This window comes from Tamandua tetradactyla, chromosome 9 (genome assembly GCF_023851605.1).
Source record: "Tamandua tetradactyla isolate mTamTet1 chromosome 9, mTamTet1.pri, whole genome shotgun sequence".
In the NCBI taxonomy this organism is placed as follows: Eukaryota; Metazoa; Chordata; class Mammalia; order Pilosa; family Myrmecophagidae; genus Tamandua; species Tamandua tetradactyla.
Window position 1 is genome coordinate 114,789,582 of NC_135335.1, and position 27,980 is coordinate 114,817,561.

General features: G+C 43.2%; 1 protein-coding gene across 20 annotated transcripts in view; it reads left to right on the forward strand.

The window, feature by feature from the left end:
- MAST4 (microtubule associated serine/threonine kinase family member 4) overlaps window positions 1-27,980 on the forward strand; it is a 632,749-nt gene that overhangs the window by 180,784 nt on the left and 423,985 nt on the right. For all 20 annotated transcript variants that reach the window (XR_013158026.1, XM_077117360.1, XM_077117394.1 and 17 more), the window contains one exon: window positions 15,758-15,882. Coding sequence is in view for 19 of the 20 variants with exons in the window: in XM_077117360.1 (XP_076973475.1) it covers window positions 15,758-15,882 (125 nt within the window). In the remaining variant the exon portion in view is untranslated. The remainder of the gene's footprint in view (window positions 1-15,757; window positions 15,883-27,980) is intronic.

Sequence of the window (27,980 nt, forward strand, 5' to 3'; positions counted from 1 at the left end):
CCCATCAGTTTTATTGATTTTTTCACAGAACCAAGTTTTGGTTTTATTGATACTTTCTACTGTTATTTTGCTCTCCCATTCATTTATCTCTGCTTTATTCTTTGTTATTTCTCTTTCTGTTTGCCTTGGGGTTAGTTTGCTGTTCTTTCTCAAGTTCCTCCAGGGGTGTTATTAAGTCATCGACTTTTGCTCTCTCTCTTTTTTTTAAATATAGGCCTTTAGTGCAATAAATTTCCATCTTAGCACAGCCTTTGCTGCATCCCATAAGTTCGTATAAGTTATATTCTTATTTTCATTTGTCTCCAGATAGCTACTGATTTCTCTAGCAATTTCTTCTTTGACCCACTGGTTGTTTAAGAGTGCATTATTTAATCTCCATATTTGTGAATGTTCTTGTTTTTTGGTGGTTATTGAGATCCAGCTTCATCCCATTGTGATCAGAGAAAGTGCTTTGAACAATTTCAATGTGTTTAAATTTATAAAGACCTGTTCTGTGCCCCAGCATATGATCTATGAGTACTAGAGAATAATATATGTCCTTGTGTTTTGCAGTGCAATGACCGATATATATCTGTTAGGTCTAATTCATTTATCAAGTTATTTAACTTCTCTGTTTCCTTGTTCATCTTCTGTCTGGTTGTTCTATCTATAGAGGAAAGTGGTGCATTGAAGTCTCCTACTATTATTGTTGAAACATCTATCAGTTTTGCCAGTGTCTGTCTCACGTACTTTGGAGCTCCTTGATTGGGAGCATAAGCATTTACGATTGTTATGTCTTCTTGGTGAATTGACCCTTTAATTAGTATGTAGTGCCCTTCTTTGTCTCTTTTGATGTCTTTACATTTAAAGTCAATTTTGTCTGATATTAGTATAGCTACTACTGCTTTCTTTTGGTTACAACTCGCATGGAAGATCTTTTTCTATCCTTTCACTTTCAGTCTATTTGTATCCTTGTGTCTAAGACGAGTCTCTTATAAGCAGCATGAAGCTGGATTGTGTTTCTTAATCCATTCTGCCAGTCTGAATCTTTTAATTGGTAAGTTTAGTCCATTAACATTCAAAGTTATTATTATTGAAAAGGCCTTTCTTGAATCCACCATCTTATCTTTTCTATTTTATTTGTCAGATCTATATATTATTTTCCCTCTTTCTCTTTTTATCCTTTAAATTACCCTTAGTGGTACTCTTCAATTCTGTACCCTTCTCCAGACTCCCTCTCCTGTCTTTTTTATTCAGCTGGCAGAACTCCTTTTAGTATTTCTTGTAGTGCCAATCTCTTGTTGACAGATTCTTTCAGGACTTCTTTGTCTGTGAAAACTTTATTCTCTCCCTCAGTTTTGAAGGACAGTTTGGCTAGGTACAGAATTCTTGGCTGAAAGTCTTTCTCTTTCAGGATCATACCCTGCGTTCTCACCTCCAGGGTGCTAGTTGAGTAGTCCGAACTCAGTCTTATATGGTTTCCCTTGTATGTAGTAGATTGTTTTTCTCTTGCTGCTTTCAGAATTTTCTGCTTCTTTTAAGATTTGACAGACTGATTAGTATGTGCCTTGGGGAAGGCCTAAATGGATTTATTCTGTTTGGAGTTCTTTGGGATTCTTTGACTTTTTTTTTTTTTTTTTTTTTTGACATGGGCAGGCACTAGGAATTGAACCCGGGTCCTCTGGCATGGCAGGCGAGCATTCTTGCCTGCTGAGCCACCAGGGCCTACCCTTCTTTGACCTTTATATTTATGTCCTTTATAAAGGTTGGGAAGTTTTCCCTCATTGTATCTACAACTACTCTTCCTAGCCCTTTACTCCTCTCTTCTCCTTCTGGGCTGCCAGTGATTCTTCTATTTGTGTACTTTGTCTTGGATCCCTGAGATCCGATTCAGATTTTTTCATCTCTTTTGCCATTTGCTGTTTTGAATCTTTGAAGTCAATTATCCTGTCCTTTATATCACTTATTCTTTCTTCTGTCTCTTCCAATCTGGTGTTGAATGTCTCTAGTATGTTATTTATTTGGTCAATTGAGTCTTTAATCTCTGTGATTTCTGCTATTTTTCTGTTTATTCTTTCAAATTCCTCTTTGTGCTCTTCTCTTGTCTTCTTGATCTCCTTTATGTCATTTGCTGTCCCGCTTATTTTATTAATTAAGTTGTGTGAACATTTTTGATTAGTTGTTCCAATGTCTGTGTCTCCTCTGGTGCTTTAATTTGGTTGTGAGGCAGGGCTAGATCTGCCTGCATTGTGATATGCTTAGTGATCTTCTGCTGTCTTCGTCGCATGTAGATATCTTGATTGGTTTACTTTGGGAATTGATTTCTTTCAATTGTCTAAGGCCTTGTGCTTGTGGGAAGGTTGTACAGCAGCAAGCAGGGCGCAGGGTGGAGCGCTCAGTGTGGTGATTTGTTTCAGGGCTGGAATAAGCACAGGTTGTGGATGTTAAGCTGATGCTTGTGAACGTGGGTGCCAGGCAGCCAGGGAGGAAGTAGCTGTGCAGGTGCACCGGTCTGGGGGTCGTAACCCCAGTGTACGCTGGTCTAAGGCACGGGGTCCTTTGTGTGCATATGTAGAGCTGTGGCAACAGGTCAGCACTATGCCTTTGTGGGTTGGGGGCAGATGTGACCCGGCCATGCGGGTCGGCACTTTCTCAGAGCTGGGAAGTGTGGGTGAGGGCCCTGCACATGCGCAGTTCTAGGACTGCTGTAAAGTGCGGTTCTCAGAGCTGAATGACGTGATTGGGGGTTTGCTCACACATGCAGAACTCGAAGTGCCATAAACTGATGCGCAGAGCTCAGGGGGGCGGGGTGAGGCTGTGCGACACTATGGGTGGTGCATTGCTGCAGCCTATGTATGGAGGTTGGCGTCCGCAGCCTTTATGCACTGTCAGCAACCTGCAGGGAACAGGGAGGGGGAGGTAGTGTTCAGGAGGGTGCAGGAGAGGTGGGTTGGGCTGCACTTGGGGTGGGGGTGTGGGGCAGGTATGTGCACTGGGGACTGGCGGGGTGGGGGCTTCTGGAGCGCAGGGAGTGGGATCAGGGGACGGGGTTCAGGTGCGTGGGGTGTGAGGTGAGTCCCCGGTCACGGAGCTGTGCTGGTGAGGGTCGTGCACCCAAGGAACGTGGCCTGGTTTATTTCCTAGTCCTGTGTTCCCGTCCGTGCACTCCTGTGGACCCCGCACTTCCAGGCCAGGCTGCAGCGTTCTGCCTGTGAGTTCCTCGGCCTCTGCAACCAGGGCTGCCCTGTGTGGTGCGGGAGGCTCTCCTGGGTCTGTTGTACTCTTGAATTACCATCTCATTGTCCTCCTGTCCCTTCTCTAATTTACCGTGGAGCAGGGCTGAACTTGAGCTACTCTATACAGCCATCTTCCCAGAAGTCCCCTATGTGGTATTTCTAAGGAATATTTTATTATTATGTTCTATATTTCTTCCTTATTCATTAATCAATTTCAACAAGCAGTTCCTGTGACAAAAATATTGCATGCTCTAGAGAGTGTGCAGAGAGGTCGTTGTTGAGGAGGAAGAACTGGAGACCTGTTTGGAACACACCCAGCATAGAACGAGGAACTATTCCAGTGAAATATATGTGGAAACACACAATTATGTGAAATACACTGCATATAGGAATTTTCTTGTAAAAGTAGGAAATTTGGACTTGTCTGAAAATTAATGCTTATAATATAACACGGGGTTTGCGTTATCTCCTCTTAGCTGCTTTTCATTCTTTTTGTTTCGGTCATAAAGCTCCTGGTTCCCAATTAGCCCTGGGCCTCTGCACTAACTGTTTGGATGTAGGGTAGTTGTAAGAAATGTTTAGCATCTCAGGACTGCCAGTGATATTTAGGTGTTTCAACCAAAGCATCTTCATATGCAAAAGAATGTCATTGAGTAGGAGTTACAATTTTATCTAAAAGTAAGATACTGAGTGCAAGCTTGGCCTCTGTATTGAGGTTGATCAACTTTGAAAATACACCTTATATTGTGGAGGTGCCTGCATGGGGCACTTTACATGTGTTAACTACTATCGTTTCACTAGAGGTGATGAGATGGAAGCTCAGAGAGGTAAAGTAATCTATCCAGGGTTTCCCAGCAAATTAATGGTGAAACCAGGATGCAAACCTGTGTCTGACTGGTTTCCCACTCGATGCTCCTGAGTCTACCTGGGGAACGGAAAGAGAACCAGTCATTCCTAAGTTTCCAGTGCCTGAGATAATTTGATCCAGTTTAAAAATGACCCCAGGAGTGGTGACCTTGGCAGGAGGAGTTGTTTAGCGATGGGAAGTCGAGGGGGTACTAAGTTATTGTTTACTGAGGGCCTTCAGTTTGCTGGGCGATATTCTAGGCTCTTTGTATGCATTTTACATTAGTCCTCAAAATCACCCCGTTTCACAGAACATTTACAGGAAACAGGCTTAGAAAGTTAAGAAGTTTGATCAAGGTCCCACAGCTAGTACATGTTAGTATTAGGGTTTGAAGTTGGGATTTGAACCTTGTGACAGGGTTCAGCTTTTTGGGTTTCAGGAGTTTAGGAATTGAGGGCACTTTCAAGGATCCAGAGGGGGCAGTGAGCAGGTCAGATGGAGTGATATTTGGGATGAAAGTGCACTCATTGGGTAGAGAAGAGAGAGTCTGATAGGCAGGATGACGAGGTTACTCTTATCCATCTGACTATTATTTTGAAAAGGGCAGGACACTAGCCCTTGGGGATGTTTTAGAGATTGGAGGAGAAGGCAAGTGGGGAGAGGAGGGACGAGGAGGAAGAGAGCTGACAGACAGTTTAGCAGCTGCTCCACATAGCCACAAACCGACTGAGAAAAAATGGTTCTATTTATTTGCCGTTTCCTTCCATCCATCTTGCTAGCAACAGTCATCCATATCTGTCATTTCCCAAGGGGTTTAGACATGTCTAGCAATTCATTCTGCTGAATTATATTTCAATACGTGGATGGAGGGAGGAGACTGCAGGTACCAACTCTGGCCTGTGCCTGGACCCGCTTAGAGCTGCCGCTCAGCGCCGTGGGTGCCTCATCCTCCAGGCATGCCAGGCACGGGGCTGGGTGTTGGATTCTGGTTACCATGGACTCATTAGGACAGGCTCTATTTCCTACATCCTTAAAAAAGTCCATTTAAGTTGTTGCATTAGCCTCTGGTCTATGCAACTGGGGTTTAAGGCCAAAGCATTCTTTATTTTTTGGTAAGACTTTTATGTGCAGATAACCGGCGCCCGCAGAAGGACAGCTTGGTTTGGGAGTGTCACTGGCTGGGTGGGCCTCGCTGCAGAAGGGGAGAATTTGCTGACTGTGGGTGCACTTGAAGGCAGTGTCGTGAATACTTAGGATAATAGGAGCATTCCAGCTTACCAAGCTCTGTCTCATCCATTAACTAATTTGATCTTAATATCGGCCCTTCTTAGAATTTGACTTGGTGGATGAGAGAAGATATTACTGAAGAACAAGTTAAGAGAAAGCAAATGGAAGGAAAGGCCAGATACATTCCTTCGAAGTATGGCTTTGAATTGTTTCTGTTTAAAATATACCATGTCTTGGGCGGGCCGCGGTGGCTCAGCGGGCAAAGTGCTTGCCTGCTATGCCGGAGGACCTCGGTTCGATTCCCGGCCCCAGCCCATGTAACAAAAACGGAGAAACAAAAAAATACAATAAAAACAAGAAAATGTTTCCCTTTCTTCCTCCTTTCCTTCCTTCTATCCTTCCTTCCTTCTCTCTGTCTTTCCTTTAAAAAAAAAAAAAAAAAAAAAAAAAAAAAAAAAAATATACCATGTCTTGGCATTGCTGCCTTTTTCCATTAAAATGATGCAAGTGGCAGTGGTGGCTGTGACTGAGGCAAAAGGCCACTGTATGTTTGAATCACCAGGCCTGATTACACACCCCAAAAGTTATTTTTTATTTAACTCTGCAACGACTGTTGACATTGTCAGTGGCAACTTGAAATGCTGTTCCAGGAGAAAGCTCTGATTTCTAGGTCGCAGTCATGTGCTCTTCTATTCTTCAACAGCCCCCAGCTCTCTGACACTACGGAACTGAGCTTTATTTGCACCTTCAAACATTTGTCATGTGCCAGTGTGGCCCTAAAGAAATCGTTACCTTCTGATACAGACTCCCCTTCCCCCCAGCATTCTCCTTTGTCACCAGGCCCCTGTAGGTAGTGACTTTGACTTGCCATGCTATGTTAGCTGTAGAACGTTGGTGCTAGTATTCCAAGACGTTAACCGGGCAGCTCTGGCCAGTTTGAACATTGCAGCAGAACCGTAGGCTAGTGGTGGCTGCATTGGGGAAGTTAATTAATAGGTTAAGACCATGTTGTCCCATTGGCATCATTGTTGTCCAACTCCCAGCCTCCCAAAAGACTCTTTTCATTCAGCTTTCAGTTTCCTTGTCAATTAGCAGCCGCTGGGTTGTAGGCAGTTAATGTCTTCAAGGACTCAGCATCAAGGCTTTAGACTTGTCTTGTGTGGATAAACACACACCATATATTAAAACTTTTTTTTTTTTACGGGTAGAACAGCAGCTCAGTAGGAGAGTCTGTGAACTCCAGCACTTTCTGGTCACAGGTCTGTTGGTTTTTCAAATTATATTTGTTTATGCCATTAAGAAGAGTGATTTAGTTAGCAGCAGCGATGATGCTGTCAGGTACAGTCTTTCTTTTGAGGTGGGGACAAGGAATTGGAAGTCAGTCACCCATGCGAGAGAGAAGATGAAAAGAACCATGTCTCTGTGTTGTAGTAGCACAGCTGAGGATGAATGAAGGGAGGCTGTAATTGCCTGTGAGTGTGAAAGTCACTACTGACGAGGGAACAAATGTTTAGGAGTGTGCACTGGGGCATAGAAGAAGAATAGCTCGCGATGATGGAGTGCATTTTAGTGGACAGTGGCTGCTGACTCACAGATTCTGCCCCGATTCATGCAGTGACTTAGCATGGTCTTTAACCTTTCTTCATTTCAAAATTTGGAAGATTCTTGGTGAACTTGGTTCCTCTGACTTGTGAACAATTCTAAGGGCCCACGTTATTAAGTGTAATTGGCAAAAGCAGGTGCTGATAATGTTGAACGTAGATACTTCCTTGGGGACGACAAAGTAAATGCCTGAATGTTTCCTCTAGAAGGAGCAGTGGTTTGGGCTAAGCAGGGAAAGTTTTAGTGGGCAGCGGGGAGGGTGAGATGGTGGGAGTGCCCCCCTCCCACTTGACTTTCTGGGAGCTACTGTGAGAACTTCAGGAGGGCTCTCAGGTCAGCCAGACAGCGCACGTGGAGGACGGGGGAGTGCGGTCTCCTCACAGAGGATGGGGCCCGTCTGCCTGCTCTGGGCGCCGGTGACAAACCAGCTTACTACTGCTCACTTTTACCCCGGCAATGCTGCCCCCACTCTGCTTTCCTCGCGTGGCTCCCCTAACTCCCCCAAACCCTTGGGCTCCACACATTGATCACTCCAGTTTCCCTTTGTCCTTGGCTGCTACCTTAGAGGGATGAACTAACTTTCTCAGAGTCCTTGTATATGATTGATCACCAGAAGCCATATCTAAGGAGTGCTTTGTTAGGTGGTTACTAAGTCTTATTTTTCCCTCTCATGGCCTTGTCTTTAGTCTAAAGGAAATAACCCAAAAGGTAAAGACTGTGGACTGACTGGTATATCTGTGTGGTACTCCAGTAAAAGTGTTTTACTGGAAACTTTTAAATCTAGTCAGTGACCACTATTCCTTGGTGATACAGTAGGTCTCTAGAGGCTATATTTAATTCTTTAGATAGTCATTCTGCCAAAATTATTGCTGACCTGGTACTTTCCTCCTTCAGAGGGGGTACTTCAAGCTTTGGGGTGCTTTGAAAGCATGTATCTCAAGCTTGAAAGCAAGCATTTTATGGAGTTCCTGCTACTTGTTTTTTGGAATTCAGGATGGTAAGGAAGGGCACAGGTATATTGTCCCACTTAAGAGGCCATTTGTAGCCTAGATGGAACCAATTCACCAATGTGGGTCTAGGCTCAGTAATGTATTAATTCTAATATATAACCTTAAAAAGCTGTATACCTTCCCACTTCCGGTATCCTAAGTAGAGGCTCCATGGCCAAAACAGTAACAATAACCAGTAAAAGTAAACAAAATAGCCCACACCCTTATGGTTGCAACCTGATAAGTCCTTGAATCAGTCTTGCAGCTACTCCAGCTTTAGTATGACTCTCTTATTTATTGCTTCTAAATTTCTAGTTATGTCAATAGAAAATATTTAACATGCGTTTTAAAAAACATGTTGGGGGCGGGCCGCGGTGGCTCAGCGGGCAAGAGTGCTTGCCTGCCATGCCGGAGGACCTCGGTTCGATTCCCGGCCCCAGCCCATGTAAAAAACAAACAAACAAACAAAATATAATAAAAAAAAACAAGAAAATGTTTAAAGATGTTTCTCTTTCTTCCTCCCTTCCTTCCTTCCATCCTTCCTTCCTTCTCTCTGTCTTTCCTTCCCTTCCTCCCTCTCTCTTAAAAAAATAAAAAAAAATAAAAAAAAAAAAACATGTTGGAATTTTAGAAATACATTTTTGAAGATCACAGAGCTCATCATAGTTCTAGTTGTAACAAGCTTTGAGTCAGTATTAAAATTTGGCATCCAGATTGCTAGGCAAGCTCACCTCTCATACAACAAATTGGAAATGGTATTATACATTAATTTCTACCCTGTGCAGCTGAACCATGCAGTTGACAGATGCTAATGTTCTTAAATTGTAGGCAGCAAATGATGCACGACTACAACAGCAACACACTTTTGTCGAGGCTCTTGGTAGTCATCAGAAAGCGAATTTCTGTAAAGTTTGATGTAATCACTACCGACTATGGCACAATATCAGTGCCTTCTAATGACTGCCTTAAATCCATCTGCTGTCCTCTTTCCCCTATTAGCACTAATGGGAGTCTAGGCAGGAATAACATATCCCATGAGTTGCTAACAGACCCTACAATTTGTAACATTCATGTAATTCCTAAGGACAGGATTCAGTGCAAGAATAATGACATCGAAAGTCTAACCCATCCCAGGATTTTAAGCATTTCATTATGTGTGTGAATAATTGTTACTAATTTATTTTTGTCCAGTCGTTTAACACATTTTTTTCTTGTTCACCTTATACTCCAATGTGTGTTGGATGGCTCACTGTATTTTCCTATGTCTGATGCTTATATTTATTGAGTGTTCCTTCTATGTTGTGTTTTCTTTTTAAAATTTTTCAACCCATAAGTTTACCCCTGTTCTACAGCTGAGAACCTGAGGCTTGGAGAAGTTCATGATGTAAGAGAAATAATCCATTTTGGGGCTGAAAATTGTAACTCATTTACAATTACGGTTGTAAACTATCTCTGGAGTCAACCCCAGCTAGAGCAATTAATTTTTTAGTTACTGGCAAGGACCTTTATGATCTGTTGAATTTGAAGAGGGTATAAGATAAGTATATGAGGTAAGGACAAATCAGTTATGAACATGTAGTGTCTTCATTTGGGGTAGGAACTGTTGAGGTAACAGAAGAACTGAAGGCACACCTTTGATCTTGTTACCAAGATTGGATTTACACATGAGGTAGCAATAAAGTGTGTGTGATAGTGTTGCATTGACTGATTTCAGATGAGGACAGATGGCATCCATGTCTCCTCAACAGGTACCATGGGCTCTGCTTACCTGTGTGCCCTGGGAGAGCTAAGAAAGTTGACATGGTCGAACATGGCTCGGGATGTATCAGGAGATAGGAAGCAATAGGTTTCAAAGCACTCTTCAACAAGTGGTTACAGGACAGATCCCAGAGTTTGTCATGGGCTACCATATGATTTTCTCATATTTTTCCTTCTAGCTCCAGAATATAGGAGGCTGGAGGGCTTAAATATTTTTTATCATCACAATTGACTTTTTAAAGCTCTTTAATTCTGTGCCCTCCTCCAGACCTCCCTCTCCTGTCTTTTTTTTTTTTTCAGCTGGTAGAAATCCTTTTAGTATTTCTTGTAGGACTGGTCTCTTGTTGACAAATTCTTTCAGGACTTCTTTGTCTGTGAAAGCTTTAATTTCTCCCTCAATTTTGAAGATCAATTTGGCAGGGTACAGAATTCTTGGCTGGAATTCTTTCTCTTTCAGGATCTTGAATATATCATAGCACTGCCTTCTCGCCTCCAGGGTGCTAGTTGAGTAGTCTGAACTCAGTCTTATTTGATTTCCCTTGTATATAGTAGATTGTTTTTTTTTTTTTTTTTTTTTTTTTTTTTTAAAGAGAGAGGGAGGAAGGGAAGGAAAGACAGAGAAGGAAGGAAGGATGGAAGGAAGGAAGGGAGGAAGAAAGGGAAACATCTTTAAACATTTTCTTGTTTTATTATATTTTGTTTGTTTGTTTGTTTTTTTTACATGGGCTGGGGCCGGGAATCGAACCGGGGTCCTCCGGCATGGCAGGCAAGCACTCTTGCCCGCTGAGCCACTGCGGCCCGCCCTAGTAGATTGTTTTTGTCTTGCTGCTTTCAGGATTTTCTGCTTCTCTTCAACATTTGACAGACTGATTAGTATGTGCCTTGGGGAAGGCCTATTTGGATTTATTCTGTTTGGAGTTCTTTGGGTTTCTTTGACTTGTATATTTATGTCTTTTATGAAGGTTGGGAAGTTTTCCCCCATTATATCCTCAACTACTCTTCCTCACTCTTTAATCCTCTCTTCTCCTTCTGGGACAATGATTATTATATTTGTGCGCTTTGTTTTGTCTATCATTTCCCTGAGTTCCCATTCAATTTTTTCCAGCTTTTTTGCCATTTACTGTTTTGAGTCTTTGAAGTCAATTATCCTGTCCTCTGTATCACTTATTCTTTCTTCAGTCTCTTCAGATCTGGTGTTGTGTGCCTGTAGTATGTGTTTTGTTTGGTCAACAGTCTTTAATCTCTGTGATATCTGCTAATGTTCTTATTATTCTTTCAAAATCCTCTTTATGCTCTTCTACTGTCTTCTTGATCTCCGTTATGGCATTTGCTATCCCACTTATTTTATTAAGTAAGTTATATGAACATCTTTGATTAGTTGTTCCAACATTTGTGTCTCCTCTGCTGTTTTAATTTGGTTGTGAGGCAGGTCTGTATCTGTCTGCATTGTGATATGCTTAATGATCTTCTACTGTCTTTGTCGCATGTAATTATCTTGATTGATTTACTTTGGGAGTTGATTTCTTTCAGTTGTCCAAGGCCTTGTGCTTGCAAGATGGTTGTACAGCAGGGAGCAGGGCACGGGTGGAGCGCTCAGTCTGGTGATTTGTTTTAGGGCAGGTGTGGACGCAGGTTGGGGATGTTACACTGATGCTTGTGAACGTGGGCACCCAGCAGCCAGGGCAGATGTAGCTATGTCGGTGCACCAGTCTGGGGGAGGTAACACTGGTGTGCGCTGGTCTAAGGCACAGGGCCTTTTGTGTGCATGTGTAGAACTGTGGCAGCAGGTCAGCCTTACACCTTAGTGGATTGGGGGCAGATGTGACCTGGCTGTGCAGGTTGGCACTTTCTCAGAGCTGGGAAGTGAGGCTGAGGGCCGTGCACATGTGTGGTTCTAGGACTGCTGTAACGTGCTGTTCCCAGAGGTGAATGATGTGGTTGGGGCCTGTGTGCATGTGTGGGCCTGGGAGTGCCATAAACGGATGTGCTGAGCTCAAGGGGGCGGGGTGAGGCTATGCGACACTGTGGGTGGGGGGGCGGGTGTACCTTGGGTATGGAGGTTGGTGCTGGCAACCTTTATGCGCGGGCAACAGCCTGCAGGGAACAGGGAGGGGGAGGTAGTGCCCCCGGGGGGTGCAGGAGAGGTGGGTTGGGCTGTACCTGGGGTGGGGGTGGGGGGCAGGTACATGCACTGGGGGCTGGTGGGGTGGGGGCATCTGGAGTGCAGGGAGTGGGGGTGGGTGATGGGGTTCAGGTGCTTGGAGTGTGGGGTGAGCCCCTGGTCACGGGACTGTGCTGGTGAGGGTGGCGCCTAAGGAACCTGGGCCGGCTTACTTCCTAGGGCCCTGCTTCTGTCCCGCACTTCCGCGGGCTCTGCCGCTGCGTGCGTCCGTCCCCGCGTAAGGCTCCAGCTTTCTACCACTCAGTTCTCGGCCTCTGCCACCAGGGCTGTTCCATGAGGTTCAGAAGGCTCTTCCAGGTCAGCCGCACTCCCGAATTGCTACCTCAGTCGCCCTCCTGTCCCCTCTCTAACTTTTCCACGGAGCAGGGCTAAGCTCGAGTTAGTCTATATCTGCATATACTTTTCAACATAATAAAACATTACAGATCCAGTGTACCTCCTAGGAACCAGTCCCCATTTTCTCTGCCCAAAGAAAGCTACAATTCTTCATTTGTTATCATTTCTACAAAGAAATATTCTTTATTTCAACGTTATTTGGTGTTAGTCTTTATTTCTTTTGAGATCTGGCCGAGAAATCCAGTTGCCATCTTTTGCTTTGTTGCTTTGGTGGTGTTGTTGGGGAATGATCTACAGAGTTGTAAAGTTCCTAGGCTAATGCACATAGTAATAGTAAATTGACGGCCTGCCGTGCTCTAAGGTGAGTGACTTAAGTGTATTATCACATCTGCCACCTTGTAAGGCATTATCCACACTTTATGGAGGGGAATACTGATGTTTAGAAGTTAGGTAAGATATCCAGCTTCAGACCCATACCTGACTGATTCCAAGCCTTAATCACTCTGTTGCTATCTTTTTAGACTATTTTCTCTCTATGTAAAATCAATACTATTTTTTTATAAATATACAATCATCCTGTTTTACCTTATAACTTGATTTTTCACCTAAGCATATGTGATTAATATTTTCCTGTGATTGAATGTGGGCTTTGGAGTCAGAATCCTGGTTTTGCCTACTTGATGTTGCCTAATGCCATAACCTTTCCTGGCTTTAGAGATAACCTCCCCTCTAGGATTGTTAGGAAGTGACAGGCCTGGCATATAGTAAGGGCTTGATATATTTTAGCTATTGTGTTATATATTACAAATGAAATTTAAGAAAGTCATCTATTCGGTTGTATTCTTCCTGTCTTCTTGATCAAATGCTGTTGAAATACATTTACTCCACTGCATGCTATTCAACAAATGTTTACTGAGCATTTACTAAGTGCCAGAGTCCTGGGAATACTGGAAATACTGGGGATACAGAAATGAATAAACCTATTTCTTTACCTTCAGGGGATTATAGGTAGTCTATAAATTATCTTCTCATAAAAGAAAAATAAAACTGATGTATAGAATTCTTTAGTGAACTTCAGTAAAATGGTTGCCCTTTAAATTTTCCATTATTGCATTAAATTTTGTGTGTATACCAATCCTTAGCCTTCTTTAAAACAACACACCTGAGGCAGAACAGTGGCAAGGCTGGAATAGATTCTCTCCATCACATAAGCCCTGACATCATGTTGTTTCTATGCCTCCTATCATGCTTTTCTCTGAAACATGAACAAAGAAAAATATAGAACATAAAATGTAGGAAAGGACACAGGAGGATCAAAAAAAAATCTATGAATTTATATGTCTCACAATTGATGTTTTTTTAACAAGTGATTTTTTCAAACAGTGAGTGTGATTTCTATGCTAAATAAATAATTTATTCATATAATATTGATGCCTGTATTCGTAAATGCACTCCACAGTCTTCCTGCCCTTCCTCACTAACATCTTACCTTCAAGCCTAAGAAAGGGGTAGATTTCGCGAAGCCTCTCACAGCCTACTTTTTAATCTGTGTTTCAAAATAAGGCAAGGTGGAAAAATAAAAAGTCTAGACGTTAAAGGTAACATACCCTACACAAAAATGTCCTTGGATGTTTCTGAGATGATGACCAGAACCACACAGATAACTATATTTGTATTTTCAGTGATAGTGTGTACACCTCAAGTAGATATGTGATGTACTTATTTGCCTGGAAGAGGTCATAATCGATTATGTGGAGGGCATAGCAGTTGCCTAAAACCAGCATGACCCCATTTTGTAAGAAGACACAAGTTACAAAAGGAAGGTCTGGAGGGAAATCATTGAAATGTTGCTAGTGATCACCCCTGGTTGTGATTATGGAGGATTTGTTTTTTCTTTATATGTGTTTGCATTTTCTACTTGTGAGTAAAAAGAAACCACACCTAAGCAAAAACGGTACTTTTCAATTTTATTACTGTTATGGTTTAATAGCTAACCTTAATTGAGTGCTTTTGTAGGTTCTAGGAACTCTACTGAGAACTTTACTTATAAAACTCTTGAATCTCCTAACAAATTATATGATAGAGTCTATCAACTCCATTTTAGAGATGGAAAAATCAAAGCCAAGAAAAATTGAATAACCTCCTTTCTCAGGGTCATTCAGCCACGGGTAGGATCTCAAAATCAGATCTAGAAACCCAAATATCCCTAAATATTGCGAGAAGGATGAAAGGAAGGAGTTATAACAGAGAAGTTAGGATCTAACAAATGAGTACAACTACTGAATCATTATTTTGATATTTCTTTTTAGTCTCCAGTGTCTTGGTGCATCTAGAAGGAAAACCCTAAAATTTTATGTACCAAACTTTGAAATTTGTCCTACAGCTACTTGTTAAAACGTACTTTGAAATTTATTGTTTTTTAAAATATATATTTCACAATTAAAAAATGTTAAAAAAAAATCAAATCTAGAGCCTGTGTTTCACTATATAATGTGAGACTGAGAGAGCAATTTTAGCAAAATAAGAACATTTTTTCCTCTGCAATTGGATATACATCTCCAAATGCATTTGGATGAAAGCCTTAGACCACCTAAGGAGGAGAACTGATCGGAGAAGCCTCAAGCTCATGTGCTAGGATAGTCCTGGGAGTCGCATGGGCGGTAATGGTATACTAATTAATATCTCAGGACAGTTGTTAACCAGTGGACATGCTTGCGAGGTGCATTCCCTGAGGGAAGAGGGTCCGTGTCTTTCACAAGTACCAGGTCTGCCCAGAAGGAGCCACGCATGCTTGCAGACCCTCATGACTGGCGCAGGTTGGAGCTGGAGTGTGACGGTCGTGATTCTCTGATGAGATTCTGTGGGTTGCCAACATCTCTTCGTTGTCCCTGTGCATCCTCATTAATTCATCACATTCTTACTGGGCACCTACTTTGGCCAGTTGTGCTAATATTGGGACAAAGCAGATAAAATTCCAGCCCAGGCCGTGCTTTCGCCGAGTTCGTAACTGTTTCACGTCCACCTCGCTCGCCTGAGTGTCCACGCGAGCCTAGGCCGCGCGCCAAGATGTTGGACGGGGCGGCCGGCCGGCCGGCGGCTCGGCTGTAGAGCATACGCGCGCTCTCCGCATTCGAGGCTGGTGGGCGCTGCGCAGCGATCCATGCCCGTGGAGGCCGTCCTGACCCCACGGACACGGCCAGACAGAACGCCTGTGCGGCCGAGAAGCGGGTGGGGAGAGGGGCCTGCGCCTCCCTCGCCGACCATGAGCTGCGCTTCGTGCACTCTGTCCGCGCGCTTCTATCTGGTTCCAGTCGCCGTGGACAGGAGACGTTTGAGGCGTTTTCCGCAGCGCCCGCGTGCGTTGCGTCCATCGTGCGTCCATCGTGCGTCCATCGTGCGTCCATCGTGCTGAGGCGGCGATGCACAGAGGCGCACGGAGCGGTGACCGCTGCACGGTCCTGCAGGCAGACGGGGCCCCCGCCACTCCTCTCCCGGCGCACCTCGGGCTGAAGTGGGAGGACCCCGTCGGAACCCACGGCCGGGTCCTGGGGGTCGGGCCCTCCACCGTCCCGCTCACACTGTCCTGTCTTCACTCCAACAGGCCGCTACCTACTCCCGAACCCCAAGGCCGGCCCGGCCTGGCCGAACGCGGCCGAGACGTCCAGCCTTCTGCGCATGCGCAGCCAGGCCCTGGGACAGTCGGCACCATCGCTCACAGCCAGCCCGGTGAGTGTGGGCGGGGCCCTGGGCGCGGGGCGGGGCGAGGCGTGGGGGCGGGGCGGGGCTCTGGCTTGCCTCTCCCCATTTAATCTTAATTACGGATTCAGCGGTGTGAAACAGACTTTTCGGTGTGCTCGTTTTCCCGAGTCCTCCCCAACCCTGCCCTGAAATTTGGGGTTCTTTCTCTGAACTTGCCTCTGTACATTTATTCCTGTCTCCTCTGCTTTCCTCACTATTGCACTGGTTGCCCACCCGCCCCCCGAAAGAAATGAGAATGTTTCTAGGCATTTTTTTTAAATTTTTATTTGAAAATCATTCCAAATTCACAGAAAAGTAGCAAAAGTAAAAGTATGTAGATGTTTGGTTTATCCTGTACTTACATCCACCTGTTTACATTTTTCCCAATTTTTTTGTTTTATCACTTGTGTTCTTCTCTCCCTGTGTATATGGGTATGTGCATCTAATAGTATCAATAGATGCACCTATATATGTACACACATGAATTTTGAACTATTTGGGAGTAAGTTGTTTTTATCATGTCCCTGGTTATAACAGTTATCAACTTCAGTAAATTTCTGGCTGATGCAATCTACTTATCTACTCTGCCAACTTCACTTCAGTTTTATCAATTGACCTAATAATATACTTTATATTTTACTGCACCATTTTGCTGCACCAGAATAGGACCCGGTCTAGGGACCTGTATTGCATTTAATCGTTACATCTGTTTTACGTTTCTTTAGTCTCCTTTAATCTGGAACATTTCCACAGCTTTTCTTTGCTGCTTTTTTTTTCTTTATTATGACATTGACAGTTTTGAAGAATATGCACCCACCCCCACCTTTAATTGGAATGTTCCTCAATATTACATCTTTGCGATACTTCTTCATGGGTAGATTCAGATTTTTTCATTCCCAGCCAGAATCCAGCATTAGCACCAGGTCTTTTTCCTGGCATCACATCTGCAGACCCACGATGTCCAGCTGCCCACAGAGGTGATTTTGATTGCTTCTCTTGTGATGAATAAGCAGTCTGTGGGGAGACATGTTAAGGCCATGTAAACATCTTTCTCCTCATCAAAATTTCCCCCTGGAGTTACAATTGATGATTCTTGTCTGAAACATTCATTATTATGTTGATTGAAAATGGCTGGCAGTTTTGTTTCCAGCTCTAGCACTCTCTCCACATATTCTGGTTGGCACACAGCAAAAATATTTATTTGTTTATTTGTTAGCAGCATGGATTTGTACATTCTTGTATTTTTTTCCAATGTAGACCTTTATTTTTAATCAAGATGCTTACTCGACTTTTGTTTCTTAGTGGGCCCTTTATTTTTCTTCTTTAACCTTTGACTTAGAAATTATTTCTGCATTGTAGAAGTGACTTTTGCATTGGTGGTAGGGTTGTATGCATGTATGGCATACATTGGTGGTAGGAATATTTGTTTCAAAACATCTGTTACTGATGAAGATGCAAATTGGTGCATTATGATTTTATGCATTGATAATAAATTTTGTTGGATAATTGGAAATCATACAGCAGTATACAGAGAATTTAAGTCAAGCCTCTAGTCATGTTTTTGCAACTGTGAACTTGGGCAAGTCACCTAGTCTCTCAAATTTTATCACATCACATTCACTGCAAGGGGAAGGCAGGTATTCAAAGGTCTATGAAGTTCCTTTATGCTCTGGAATTCCCTGATGCTATGTAACAGAATGATTAAGATTCTGAATCTACTTAATTAGGTGTTCCTGAAGAAGTTTCTTTTAAGATATTTTATGACTTCAAAATCAACTACTACTTTAAGCCAAAATTAATCTTTTTCCTCATATGAAAATATTGGGACTTATTTTTAAAGACATAGTTAAAGCAAATGGTGGAAAAAAAAAACAGAAACAAATAAAGCAAATGGTAGATAACATCTTTCACCACCCCAGTCCCAAGTCCAAAGTAGCTTTTTCTTCTTGGGGAATTGTAATGAAATCTTATTTTACCATAAGTGCTTACTTTTATAAGGAAAGAGGGTAATTCCCTCCAATTAGTGGTTTTAAAGAAAATGAAAGTGCTTTTCAACCACTTGAATAGTATTCTTCTTAAGTAGTAATTCTATTTACTGCCGACTATATTAGTTAGGGTTCTCTAGAGAAACAGAACCAACAGGGAACACTCGCAAATATAAAATTTATAAAAGTGTCTCACGTGACCGTAGGAACGCAGAGTCCAAAATCCTCATGGCAGGCTGCGTAGCCGATGACTCCAATGGATGGCCTGGATGAACTCCACAGGAGAGGCTCACCAGCCAAAGCAGCAGTGGGGCCTGTCTCCTCTGAGTCCTCCTTAAAAGGCTTCCGGTGATTAGATTTAGCATCACTAATTGCAGAAGACACTCCCTTTTGGCTGATTACAAATGGAATCAGCTGTGGATGCAGCTGACGTGATCATGACCCAATCCTATGAAATGTCCTCATTGCAACAGACAGGCCAGCGCTTGCCCAATCAGATGAACAGCTACCACAACTTGGCCGAGTTGACACATGTGCCTAACCATGACAGTCCACCCCTTGTCAACTTGGCACCTATATATATATCACCTTAAACCATACTTAATTTCCAAATGAAAACAAATAAGCACACATTTTTCCTTTTACCTGACAATACTCAACTGTCCTGCATATAACTGGAAACACATTAAATCTCTCCAGAATAGGGTGCAAATCCTTAGGCAACATTCATTCTTAAACTTCATATCTTACAACTTAAACAGTATAACATGAACAAAACAGCATTACAGTCCTCGTTTCTGTAACTGATCACGTGGTCGAAGTTCATATTTATCACTACCTTCTTCCACTACCCATTCCATGTTCCCTTTATCCTCAGCAAGCACTTCAGCTGGCCGTGGTTCTTTGCCTGGTGGGGTGACCCAAACCTTCATTCCTGAAGTCTCAGAGCCATTAGTGGTCCTGCCTGGATTGTGTTGTTGCAGTTTTCCATTGATTTTAATCACAGGGCATGGTAGTACTAATAGATGCCCTAGGGGATCTCCTGTATTCCAAGAAAACTCTTCTTTACCTCCATTATGTAGTTGCAGTCCTACTTCTTTCTGATAGTCAGGGTCAGTTACCCCAGACAATAATGTAATCCCCTTCTTGGCGTGTTGATCCAGAGGCATAAGTAGCCCAAAGTGACCAGGTGGCAATCTTAACTTCCACTTCAGTGGTATCGTTGTTGTTTCTCCTGGAGAAAGCACACCCCGTTTTGGAACTAAAACCTGTAGACCAGCAGAACTCAGGGTAGCAGGGACAGGAAGCAAAAATTTTCCTAGTGGGTCACTAGGGGTAATAGTGAGTGGTACCACACCCATTTCCACCCCTTGGTTCCTGGACCCATGGATCCTGGCTATGGGAGAAACAGCACCATACAGCAGATGCTGATTCAGAGCATACACAGCTTCCTGGAGAACATTACCCCAGCCTTTCAAGTTTTTGCCACCTATTTGGCACAGTAATTGAGTTTTCAAAAGGCCATTCCACCGTTCTATCAATCCAGCTGCTTCTGGATGATGGGGAACATGGTAAGACCAGAGAATTCCATGAGCATGTGCCCATTCCCGCACTTCATTTGCTGTGAAGTGTGTTCCTTGATCCGAAGCAATGCTATGTGGAATACCACGACAATGGATAAGGCATTCTGTAAGCCCACGGATGGTAGTTTTGGCAGAAGCATTGCATGTAGGGAAAGCAAACCCATATCCGGAGTATGTGTCTATTTCAGTTAGAACAAATCGCTGCCCCTTCCATGAAGGGAGTGGTTCAATGTAATCAACCTGCCACCATGTAGCTGGCTGGTCACCTTGAGGAATGGTGCCATATCGGGGGCTGAGTGTGGGTCTCTGTTGCTGGCAGATTGGGCAGTCAGCAGTGGCTGTAGCCAGGTCAGCCTTGGTGAGTGGAAGTCCATGTTGCTGAGTCCATGCATAACCTCCATCCCTACCACCATGACCACTTTGTTCATGAGCCCATTGGGCAATAACAGGAGTTACTGGGGAAAGAGGCTGACTAGTATCCACAGAATGGGTCATCATATCCCCTTGATTATTAAAATCTTCCTCTGCTGAAGTCACCCTCTGGTGTGCATTCACATGGGACACAAATATCTTCATGTTTTTAGCCCACTCAGAAAGGTCTATCCACATACTTCTTCCCCAGACCTCTCTGTCACCAATTTTCCAATTATGGTCTTTTCAAGTCCCTGACCATCCAGCCAAACCATTAGCAACAGCCCATGAGTCAGTATACAAACGCACCTCTGGCCAGTTTTCCTTCCATGCAAAATGAACAACCAGGTGCACTGCTCGAAGTTCTGCCCACTGGGAGGATTTCCCCTCACCACTGTCCTTCAAGGACACCCCAGAAAGGGGTTGTAATGCTGCAACTGTCCACTTTCGGGTGGTACCTGCATATCATGCTGAACCATCTGTAAACCAGGCCCAAGTTTTCTCTTCCTCAGTCGGTTCACTGTAAGGAACTCCCCAAGAGGCCATAGCTCTGGTCTGGGAAAGAGAAGGTAATGTGTCAGGAGTAGAAACCATGGGCGTTTGTGCCACTTCTTCATGTAACTTACTTGTGCCTTCAGCACTTGCTCTGGCCCTTTCTCGTATATACCATTTCCATTTTACAATAGAGTGCTGCTGTGCACGCCCAACTTTATGGCTTGGTGGGTCAGACAACACCCAACTCATGATAGGCAACTCAGGTCTCATGGTAACTTGGTGGCCCATGGTTAAGCGTTCAGTCTCTACTAAGGCCCAGTAGCAGGCCAAAAGCTGTTTCTCAAAAGGAGAGTAGTTATCAGCAGCAAATGGTAAGGCTTTGCTCCAAAATCCTAAGGATCTGCGTTGTGATTCTCCTATAGGGGCCTGCCAAAGGCTCCAGACAGCATCTCTATTTGCCACTGACACTTCCAGCACCATTGGATCTGCTGGATCATACGGCCCAAGTGGGAGAGCAGCTTGTACAGCAGCCTGGACCTGTCACAGAGCCTCCTCTTGTTCAGGTCCCCACTCAAAATTAGCAGCTTTTCTGGTCACTCGATAAATGGGCCGGAGTAGCACACCTAAATGAAGGATATGTTGTCGCCCAAATCCAAAGAGACCAACTAGGCGTTGTGCCTCTTTTTTGGTTCTGGGAGGGGCCTGATGCAGCAACTTATTCTTCACCTTAGAAGGGATATCTCGACATGCTGCACACTACTAGACACCTAGAAATTTTACTGAGGTGGAAGGCCCCTGTATTTTTGTTGGATTTATTTTCCATCCTCTGACACGCAAATGCCTTACCAGTAAATCTAGAGTAGTTGCTACTTCTTACTCACTAGGTCCAATCAGCATGATATCATCAATATAATGGACCAGTGTGATGTCTTGTGGGAGGCAGAAACGATCAAGGTCTCTGCGAACAAGATTATGACATAGGGCTGGAGAGTTGATATACCCCTGAGGTAGGACAGTGAAAGTATATTGCTGACCTTGCCAGCTGAAAGCAAACTGTTTCTGGTGGTCCTTACTAATCGCTATTGAGAAAAAAGCATTTGCCAGATCAATGGTTGCATACCAGGTACCAGGGGATGTGTTGATTTGCTCAAGCAATGATACTACATCTGGAATAGCAGCTGCAATTGGAGTTACCACCTGGTTGAGCTTACGATAATCCACTGTCATTCTCCAAGACCCATCTGTTTTTGCACAGGCCAAATAGGAGAGTTGAATGGGGATGTGGTGGGAATCACCACCCCTGCATCTTTCAAGTCCTTAAGAGTGGCAGTAATCTCTGCAATCCCTCCAGGAATACGGTATTGCTTTTGATTTACTATTTTGCTTGGTAGGGGCAGTTCTAGTGGCCTCCACTTGGCCTTTCCCACCATAATAGCCCTCGCTGCACAAGTTAGAGAGCCAGCGTGGGGATTCTGCCAGTTGCTCAGTATGTCTATGCCAATTATACATTCCAGAACTGGGGAAATAACTACAGGATGGGTCCGGGGGCCCACTGGACCCACTGTGAGACGAACCTGAGCTAAAACTCCATTGATCACCTGGCCTCCATAAGCCCCCACTCTGACTGGTGGTCCAGAGTGACATGTTGGGTCCCCTGGAATTAATGTCACTTCTGAACCAGTGTCTAATAATCCCTGAAATATCTGATCATTTCCTTTTCCCCAATGCACAGTTACCCTGGTAAAAGGCCATCGGTCTCCTTGGGGAAGACTTAACAGTATAAATTTGTGGCAGTGTAGCAGGTTTCTCCCCCATAGGGACCTGGCCTCCCCTTCATTCAAGGGGCTCTGGGTCTGTAAACTGTTTCAAGTCTGGAAACTGATTAAGGGGACGTGACTCTTTGTTTTTGTAATTCAGGTTAGACTTCTGTTCCCTTGACCTAGAACTCTTTTTGTTTATACAGCTCCAACAAGAATTTAGTAGACTGCCCTTCTATTGTATTTCTATGTACCCCATGATTTACTAGCCAATGCCACAAATCTCTGCATGTCATATAATTTTGACGCCTCCTTTGAGTTTGCTGTCTATTATAATAGCCACGTCTACCCTGTCTTTGGTGATTAAGTGCTGCCACCTGGCTTCTGCCAACTCGGGATCCTGTCATCCCCATTGTGTTTAAGGATTCCAGCTCAGTGACAGCAGTTCCCACAGTAATATCTGACCTACAGAGAAGTGCAACCACAGAGCTCTTCAGGGATGATGGTGCTAGTCTAACAAATTTATTTCTTACTGTTCTGGTAAAAGGTGCATCCTCTGGACATTCCTGGGGTGTAAGAGCAGGCTTTGCATGATAAATCCACTCTAACATTCCAATCTCTCTAAGCCTCTGGATCCCCTCATCTACATTACACCAGGGCTGTTCTGGCATTTCAACCTCAGGTAATGTTGGCCACCTTTTGATCCATGTTTCAACCAACCACCCAAACAAGCTGTTAACACCTTTTCTAACCGCTTGAGCTATAACATTGAATGCAGAATCTCTGCTTAGCGGGCCCATATCAATAAATTCAACCTGATCCAGCCTTATATTCCTTCCAACATTATCCCACACTCTTAAAATCCATTGTCACACATATTCCCCTGATTTCTGTCTATATAAATTGGAAAACTCACACAGTTCTTTTGGAGTATAGCATACCTCCTCATGTGTGATACTTTGTACCTCACCTTTAGGGGCCTGTTGGGACTTTAGTCTAGTTATAGGTCTGGAAGAAATGAGGGGTGGTGGGGTGGGCCATGAAAAGAATTAGACACATCTTCCAAGCCATTTGCTTCAGGGCCTTCATTTGCAGTTTCATCTGGTGAAACAGGATTAATCACTCTAGGGTTAATCCCTTCAGGAGGAGGTTGGGTGGCCAATTCCTCGAGGCAGGCTGGAGGTGGGGCATCTATGTCCTCGGGGCAGACTATTACAGGGTTATCTAGAGAAGACTCAGCATGGCCTAGGGTTTCAACCTCGCCCCAACATCATTATCAATCCATATGTCACCATCCCATTTTTCAGGGTCCCACTCCTTTCCAATCAATGTCCTCCGTTTAATGGCAGACACCGTGCAAGACTGAGATTTCAGTTTACGATGTAAAGTTGCTACTCTAACAATAAGATTCTGAGTCTGATTTTCAGAGATCTCAAGTCTACGGCTACAGGAAATAAAATTTTCCTTCAGGATACTCATAGAAACGTCTACATCTTTCAGACGGTGCTTAAGCTTCTCGTTTGAAGCCTTAAGCCCATCCCTTTCACCCTTTAATGTAGACAGTGTATCTAACAACAACCAACCAACATCTCTATAACTCTTATTTCTACAAAGCTCTGTAAAGGTGTCAAAAACATTATCCCCCAGAGTCTTGCTTCATACAAGTGAAGCATTAGGAGAATCGAATGATGATATTTTGACTATCTCTTTTGCCAGCTCACTCCATGGATTGGGAATGTCATTCTGATTACGGGAATCAGAGTCCTTAGTGTCTCTGAGTCCAGTCAGAGTAGAAAACCATTCATAAAAACCCATTTTTAAGACTCTGTTCCTTAAGAACCACTCCCGGTACCAAGATGTATTAGTTAGGGTTCTCTAGAGAAACAGAATCAACAGGGAACACTTGCAAATATAAAATTTATGAAAGTGTCTCACGTGACCGTAGGAACGCAGAGTCCAAAATCCACAGGGTAGGCTGTGAAGCCGCCGACTCCGATGGAGGGTCTGGATGAACTCCACAGGAGAGGCTCACCAGCCAAAGCAGCAATGGGGCCTGTCTCCTCTGAGTCCTCCTTAAAAGGCTTCCCGTGATTAGATTTAGCATCACTCATTGTAGAAGACACTCCCTTTTGGCTGATTACAAATGGAATCAGCTGTGGATGCAGCTGACGTGATCATGACCTAATCCTATGAAATGTCCTCATTGCAACAGACAGTCCAGTGCTTGCCCGATCAGATAAACAGCTACCACAACTTGACCAAATTGACACATGTACCTAACCATGACATCAACTAACACATTCTGATTAAAACAATACTATCGTGAAGTAATATACTGTTTAATACTTTCAGTCATGTAACCAGATGCAGAAATCGATTTTTTCATTGATGAAATACCTATTCTGTGACCTAAAATATTTGGTAATAGCATAAAAAATAAGGAGAAATATTAATAGAAAACATGAGAAGAGTACTCTCTATAATCTGTCTGATCACATTCCTGTCAAAGAATAAGTTAGATTATGAAGCTATTTACCTGCAAATTTTGTATTCCTAATATTTGCTTAATACCACAACAGGAAAAACTCTGAAATACCATGAAGAGAAGATTTAGAATAGTCCTTGGCACATAGCAAGTCTCAATAAATGTTAACCTCATTAACATTTCTGTTGTTAGGTTGATAGATCTTTGGTACCTTTTGGACATGGGGAAGCCAGAATATGATTTTAACCATTTATAACTCGAAGCTTTAAAATTTAACCCTCATGGTATCTTTCCCTCCTGAGGTTTTACTGATTCCTATATGGTAGTGTAGGAAAGAGTATTTGCCGGCTCTTTGACCAAGTCTTCTTTCCCCGCCTTCTGCCGCGTTACAAGCTGTAGCAGCAGCAGGGGGAGAGAAGCCAGGCAGACCATCGTTTTGATTTCCATATTGTTCTACTCTGGTCCACCCAGATTTCTGTGCCACACTGTCTGTTTCAGTATATCACGCAAGTACATAGTAATTCCTTTTCCTGCTTTGGGTACCCTTTGCAGAACCACTTGGCTACAGGGGCATGAAAGTTAATCTGTTTCATGTTTCTACCTTTACATTGGACTACATCTGACTCATCTTGAGCCCAGCTCGGAAATTTAAATGAACTGGTAGATTTGATAGAGAATGATACTGAAAGAATAGAAATCTACATTGTTAGCACCCACAATTTCCCTCTCTTCCTTCTGTTTCCTTTTCCTTATCTTTCAAACTAGCTGATGTTTCTGGAGTTGCCTAGTACAATAGACAGACTTCACTCTGATCTCCTTTTCGATGGCAACCCCGCTCCTATCCCCTCTGCCACGAAGCTAGAAGTCATCCTTCCTTCTGACTCCCCTGAATTTATCACCGTGCACCTTTATTTTAGTTCTTTGTGTATATGCCTACTATCCCCCTACTAGATTGCAATCTCCTTGAGGGCAAAATCCCATCTGATTTTATTTTGTACTCCTCACTGCTTCTAACACAATGCCATGCACATAGCGGTCATTTAATAAATAATGTTGAAGGAAAGAATAAGTATTCACGGGAAACTGAAAGATTGGTCTAGTTGCAGGGTGAAAATGATGGTGTTATTCGGTATGCTGGAACGAGTCTCCTAACAGGACTAGCCATCTACAATCTCTATAGTTTTGCTGTTCAGTGTGTATCCTACAATCATGATTAGCCCTAAAGTGCATGTAATAATAGGCCAGGTTCTGTCTGCTTCCACATCGCTGCTCAGACAATATGGTGACAAAATCATGGAAACTATGGAAGTGTCCACATTCAAGGAAATTTCATTAATCTGCTTTCCAGCGGTGATGTCGTCACACTGGCTCAATCTTTTTACATGTATGTGTGAACTGATTAAACAATTAAGCTGAAGTGATGTCACGCTTAAGTGTGGAGGGAGTGGGAGAATCAAGAATCACAGTTGCATATGTCTAGATGACAGTGATACAATGGACATAATCACATTTCTTGCTCAATCACAGCAGCATACATTCTGGAGAAGTATAGACCCTCAGCGTGAGAGATATTGATACATGCTAGAAATATGTAAGTGAAGTTCCCCGTGTTTGGTAGGTATGAATTCTGTAGTGATTCTGATGCCATAGGCAAGCTGGGAGGTAATGCTAACTACCTTCTCAGGGAGGAGATTAATTCCTAGCCTGAAGAATCTAGTTTTCCCTGGCAATGCTAAATGTACTTGTGCTCCCTCTTCCAGACATTTTGGGCATTTCAGATAAATGGTGTGTTGCCAATCGTCCTAAGTAGCCTGGTAGCTGGCAGAATACATGCTCAGCCAAGGTCCACCTGCTGGGACACCAGCGGGGACTGCTAATGAGGTGTCAGATGTATACTTCATATGCATTAATCTGAAAGGGGGAAAGCTCATTTCCCCATTTGCTTTCTCCATCTCTCTGTCCCTCCCCTTACACATGGGTACTTTATCAAAGAAGTTGTCGTCATCAAAAGCAGGGGGCGTTTTATAGACGCTGCTTTCTGGCAAAAAAAGGTGGGAATCGCAGGAGGCAGAGGCAAGACCATTGATGACTGATTTCTCTGTAGGAAAATAAGGTTGAAAACCATGATGACCTAAGCTTAGAAATGGTATATGTGGCCATCCTAAGAAATATTCATGACCTTCATATATTTTAGTAATGGATGGTTGGCAGAAAAACAGTGAACGCTAGTTTCTGATATTTTTTTTCAATTTTCACTTTTGCTTTGATGCATGGGCCTCGTCTCTTTTATTTGTTTGAACTGCACATTCCCAATCTATCTTGCTGTGGTCTTCCCTGACCATCCTACTGGAAACTGTTCCCCACACAGCGTGCCTCACACCCCACATCCTAGATTCATTGGTCTCCATAGCTTTATCATCTTCTAATATGCAGTGTGTTTATTTATTTTGTTTGTTGTGTATCATTTATTTCTCTAACGGTAAGTTCTGTGGGGGCAGGGTTATGTTTTTCTGTTTTCAAAGCTATTTCCCCGATGCCTAGGGTAGAGCCCTGACATCTAGTATATTCTCAGTTGAAGACTTGTTAAATGAGCAAACGAACGAATTTCCTTTTTCCCTTTTAGTACTCCAGGACTGACTCAGATTTGTTTGTTTGTTTATTTAGGTTTATATTATTTAGCCTAATCAGGAAGCTGTTCTTCAAACCAAAGGGTTCACTGTGGAACTGTATTCAGAAATTAAACTGTCATTGTTCAGTTGGAAAATGGGATTGAGGGGAAAGAGCAGTGGTTTTGAGCATGGGGTGTCCGAGATTAAATCCAGTTTCTACCACCCACTAGCTGTGGAAGCCTCTGTTCGTCTGTGAACTGGGGCTAATGGTTGTAAGGTTATCATGAGGATTAAATGAGAGAACTCTTGCAAGGGGCTTCGCCCAGTGCCTGGCGCTCAAGCAGTGCTAGTGTCAGTGTTTCTGTGGGTAGTCAGAAAAATGTTCATTGGATTTTGTCAGCCAGACTTGGCTGATATTATAAAACGGAAAGAAAACCAGCACTTGCCCTCAGGTCATTTGATTTGGGGTGGTATTTTAACTGTTTTGTCCTTACATTGCATGATGGTGGACCACCTTATTCCTTTCTTCCTCATCTTTGCTCAAAATTCAGAGACTGAACAAACTGGAAGGTAGCTTTCCAGAATACTTAACTTTTTTCGGAAGGTGCTTTCAAATTGCTTTTCAGCTTTTAATATCTGGGTTAAATCGTATAATTTTATGTTTCTTCAGTGGCTCTCCTTTGACATTGCTTCCATTTCTTTTAATGGAAAAATTATATTTCATGATGTACTATAAATATTAAAAGCAAACAATTTAAACT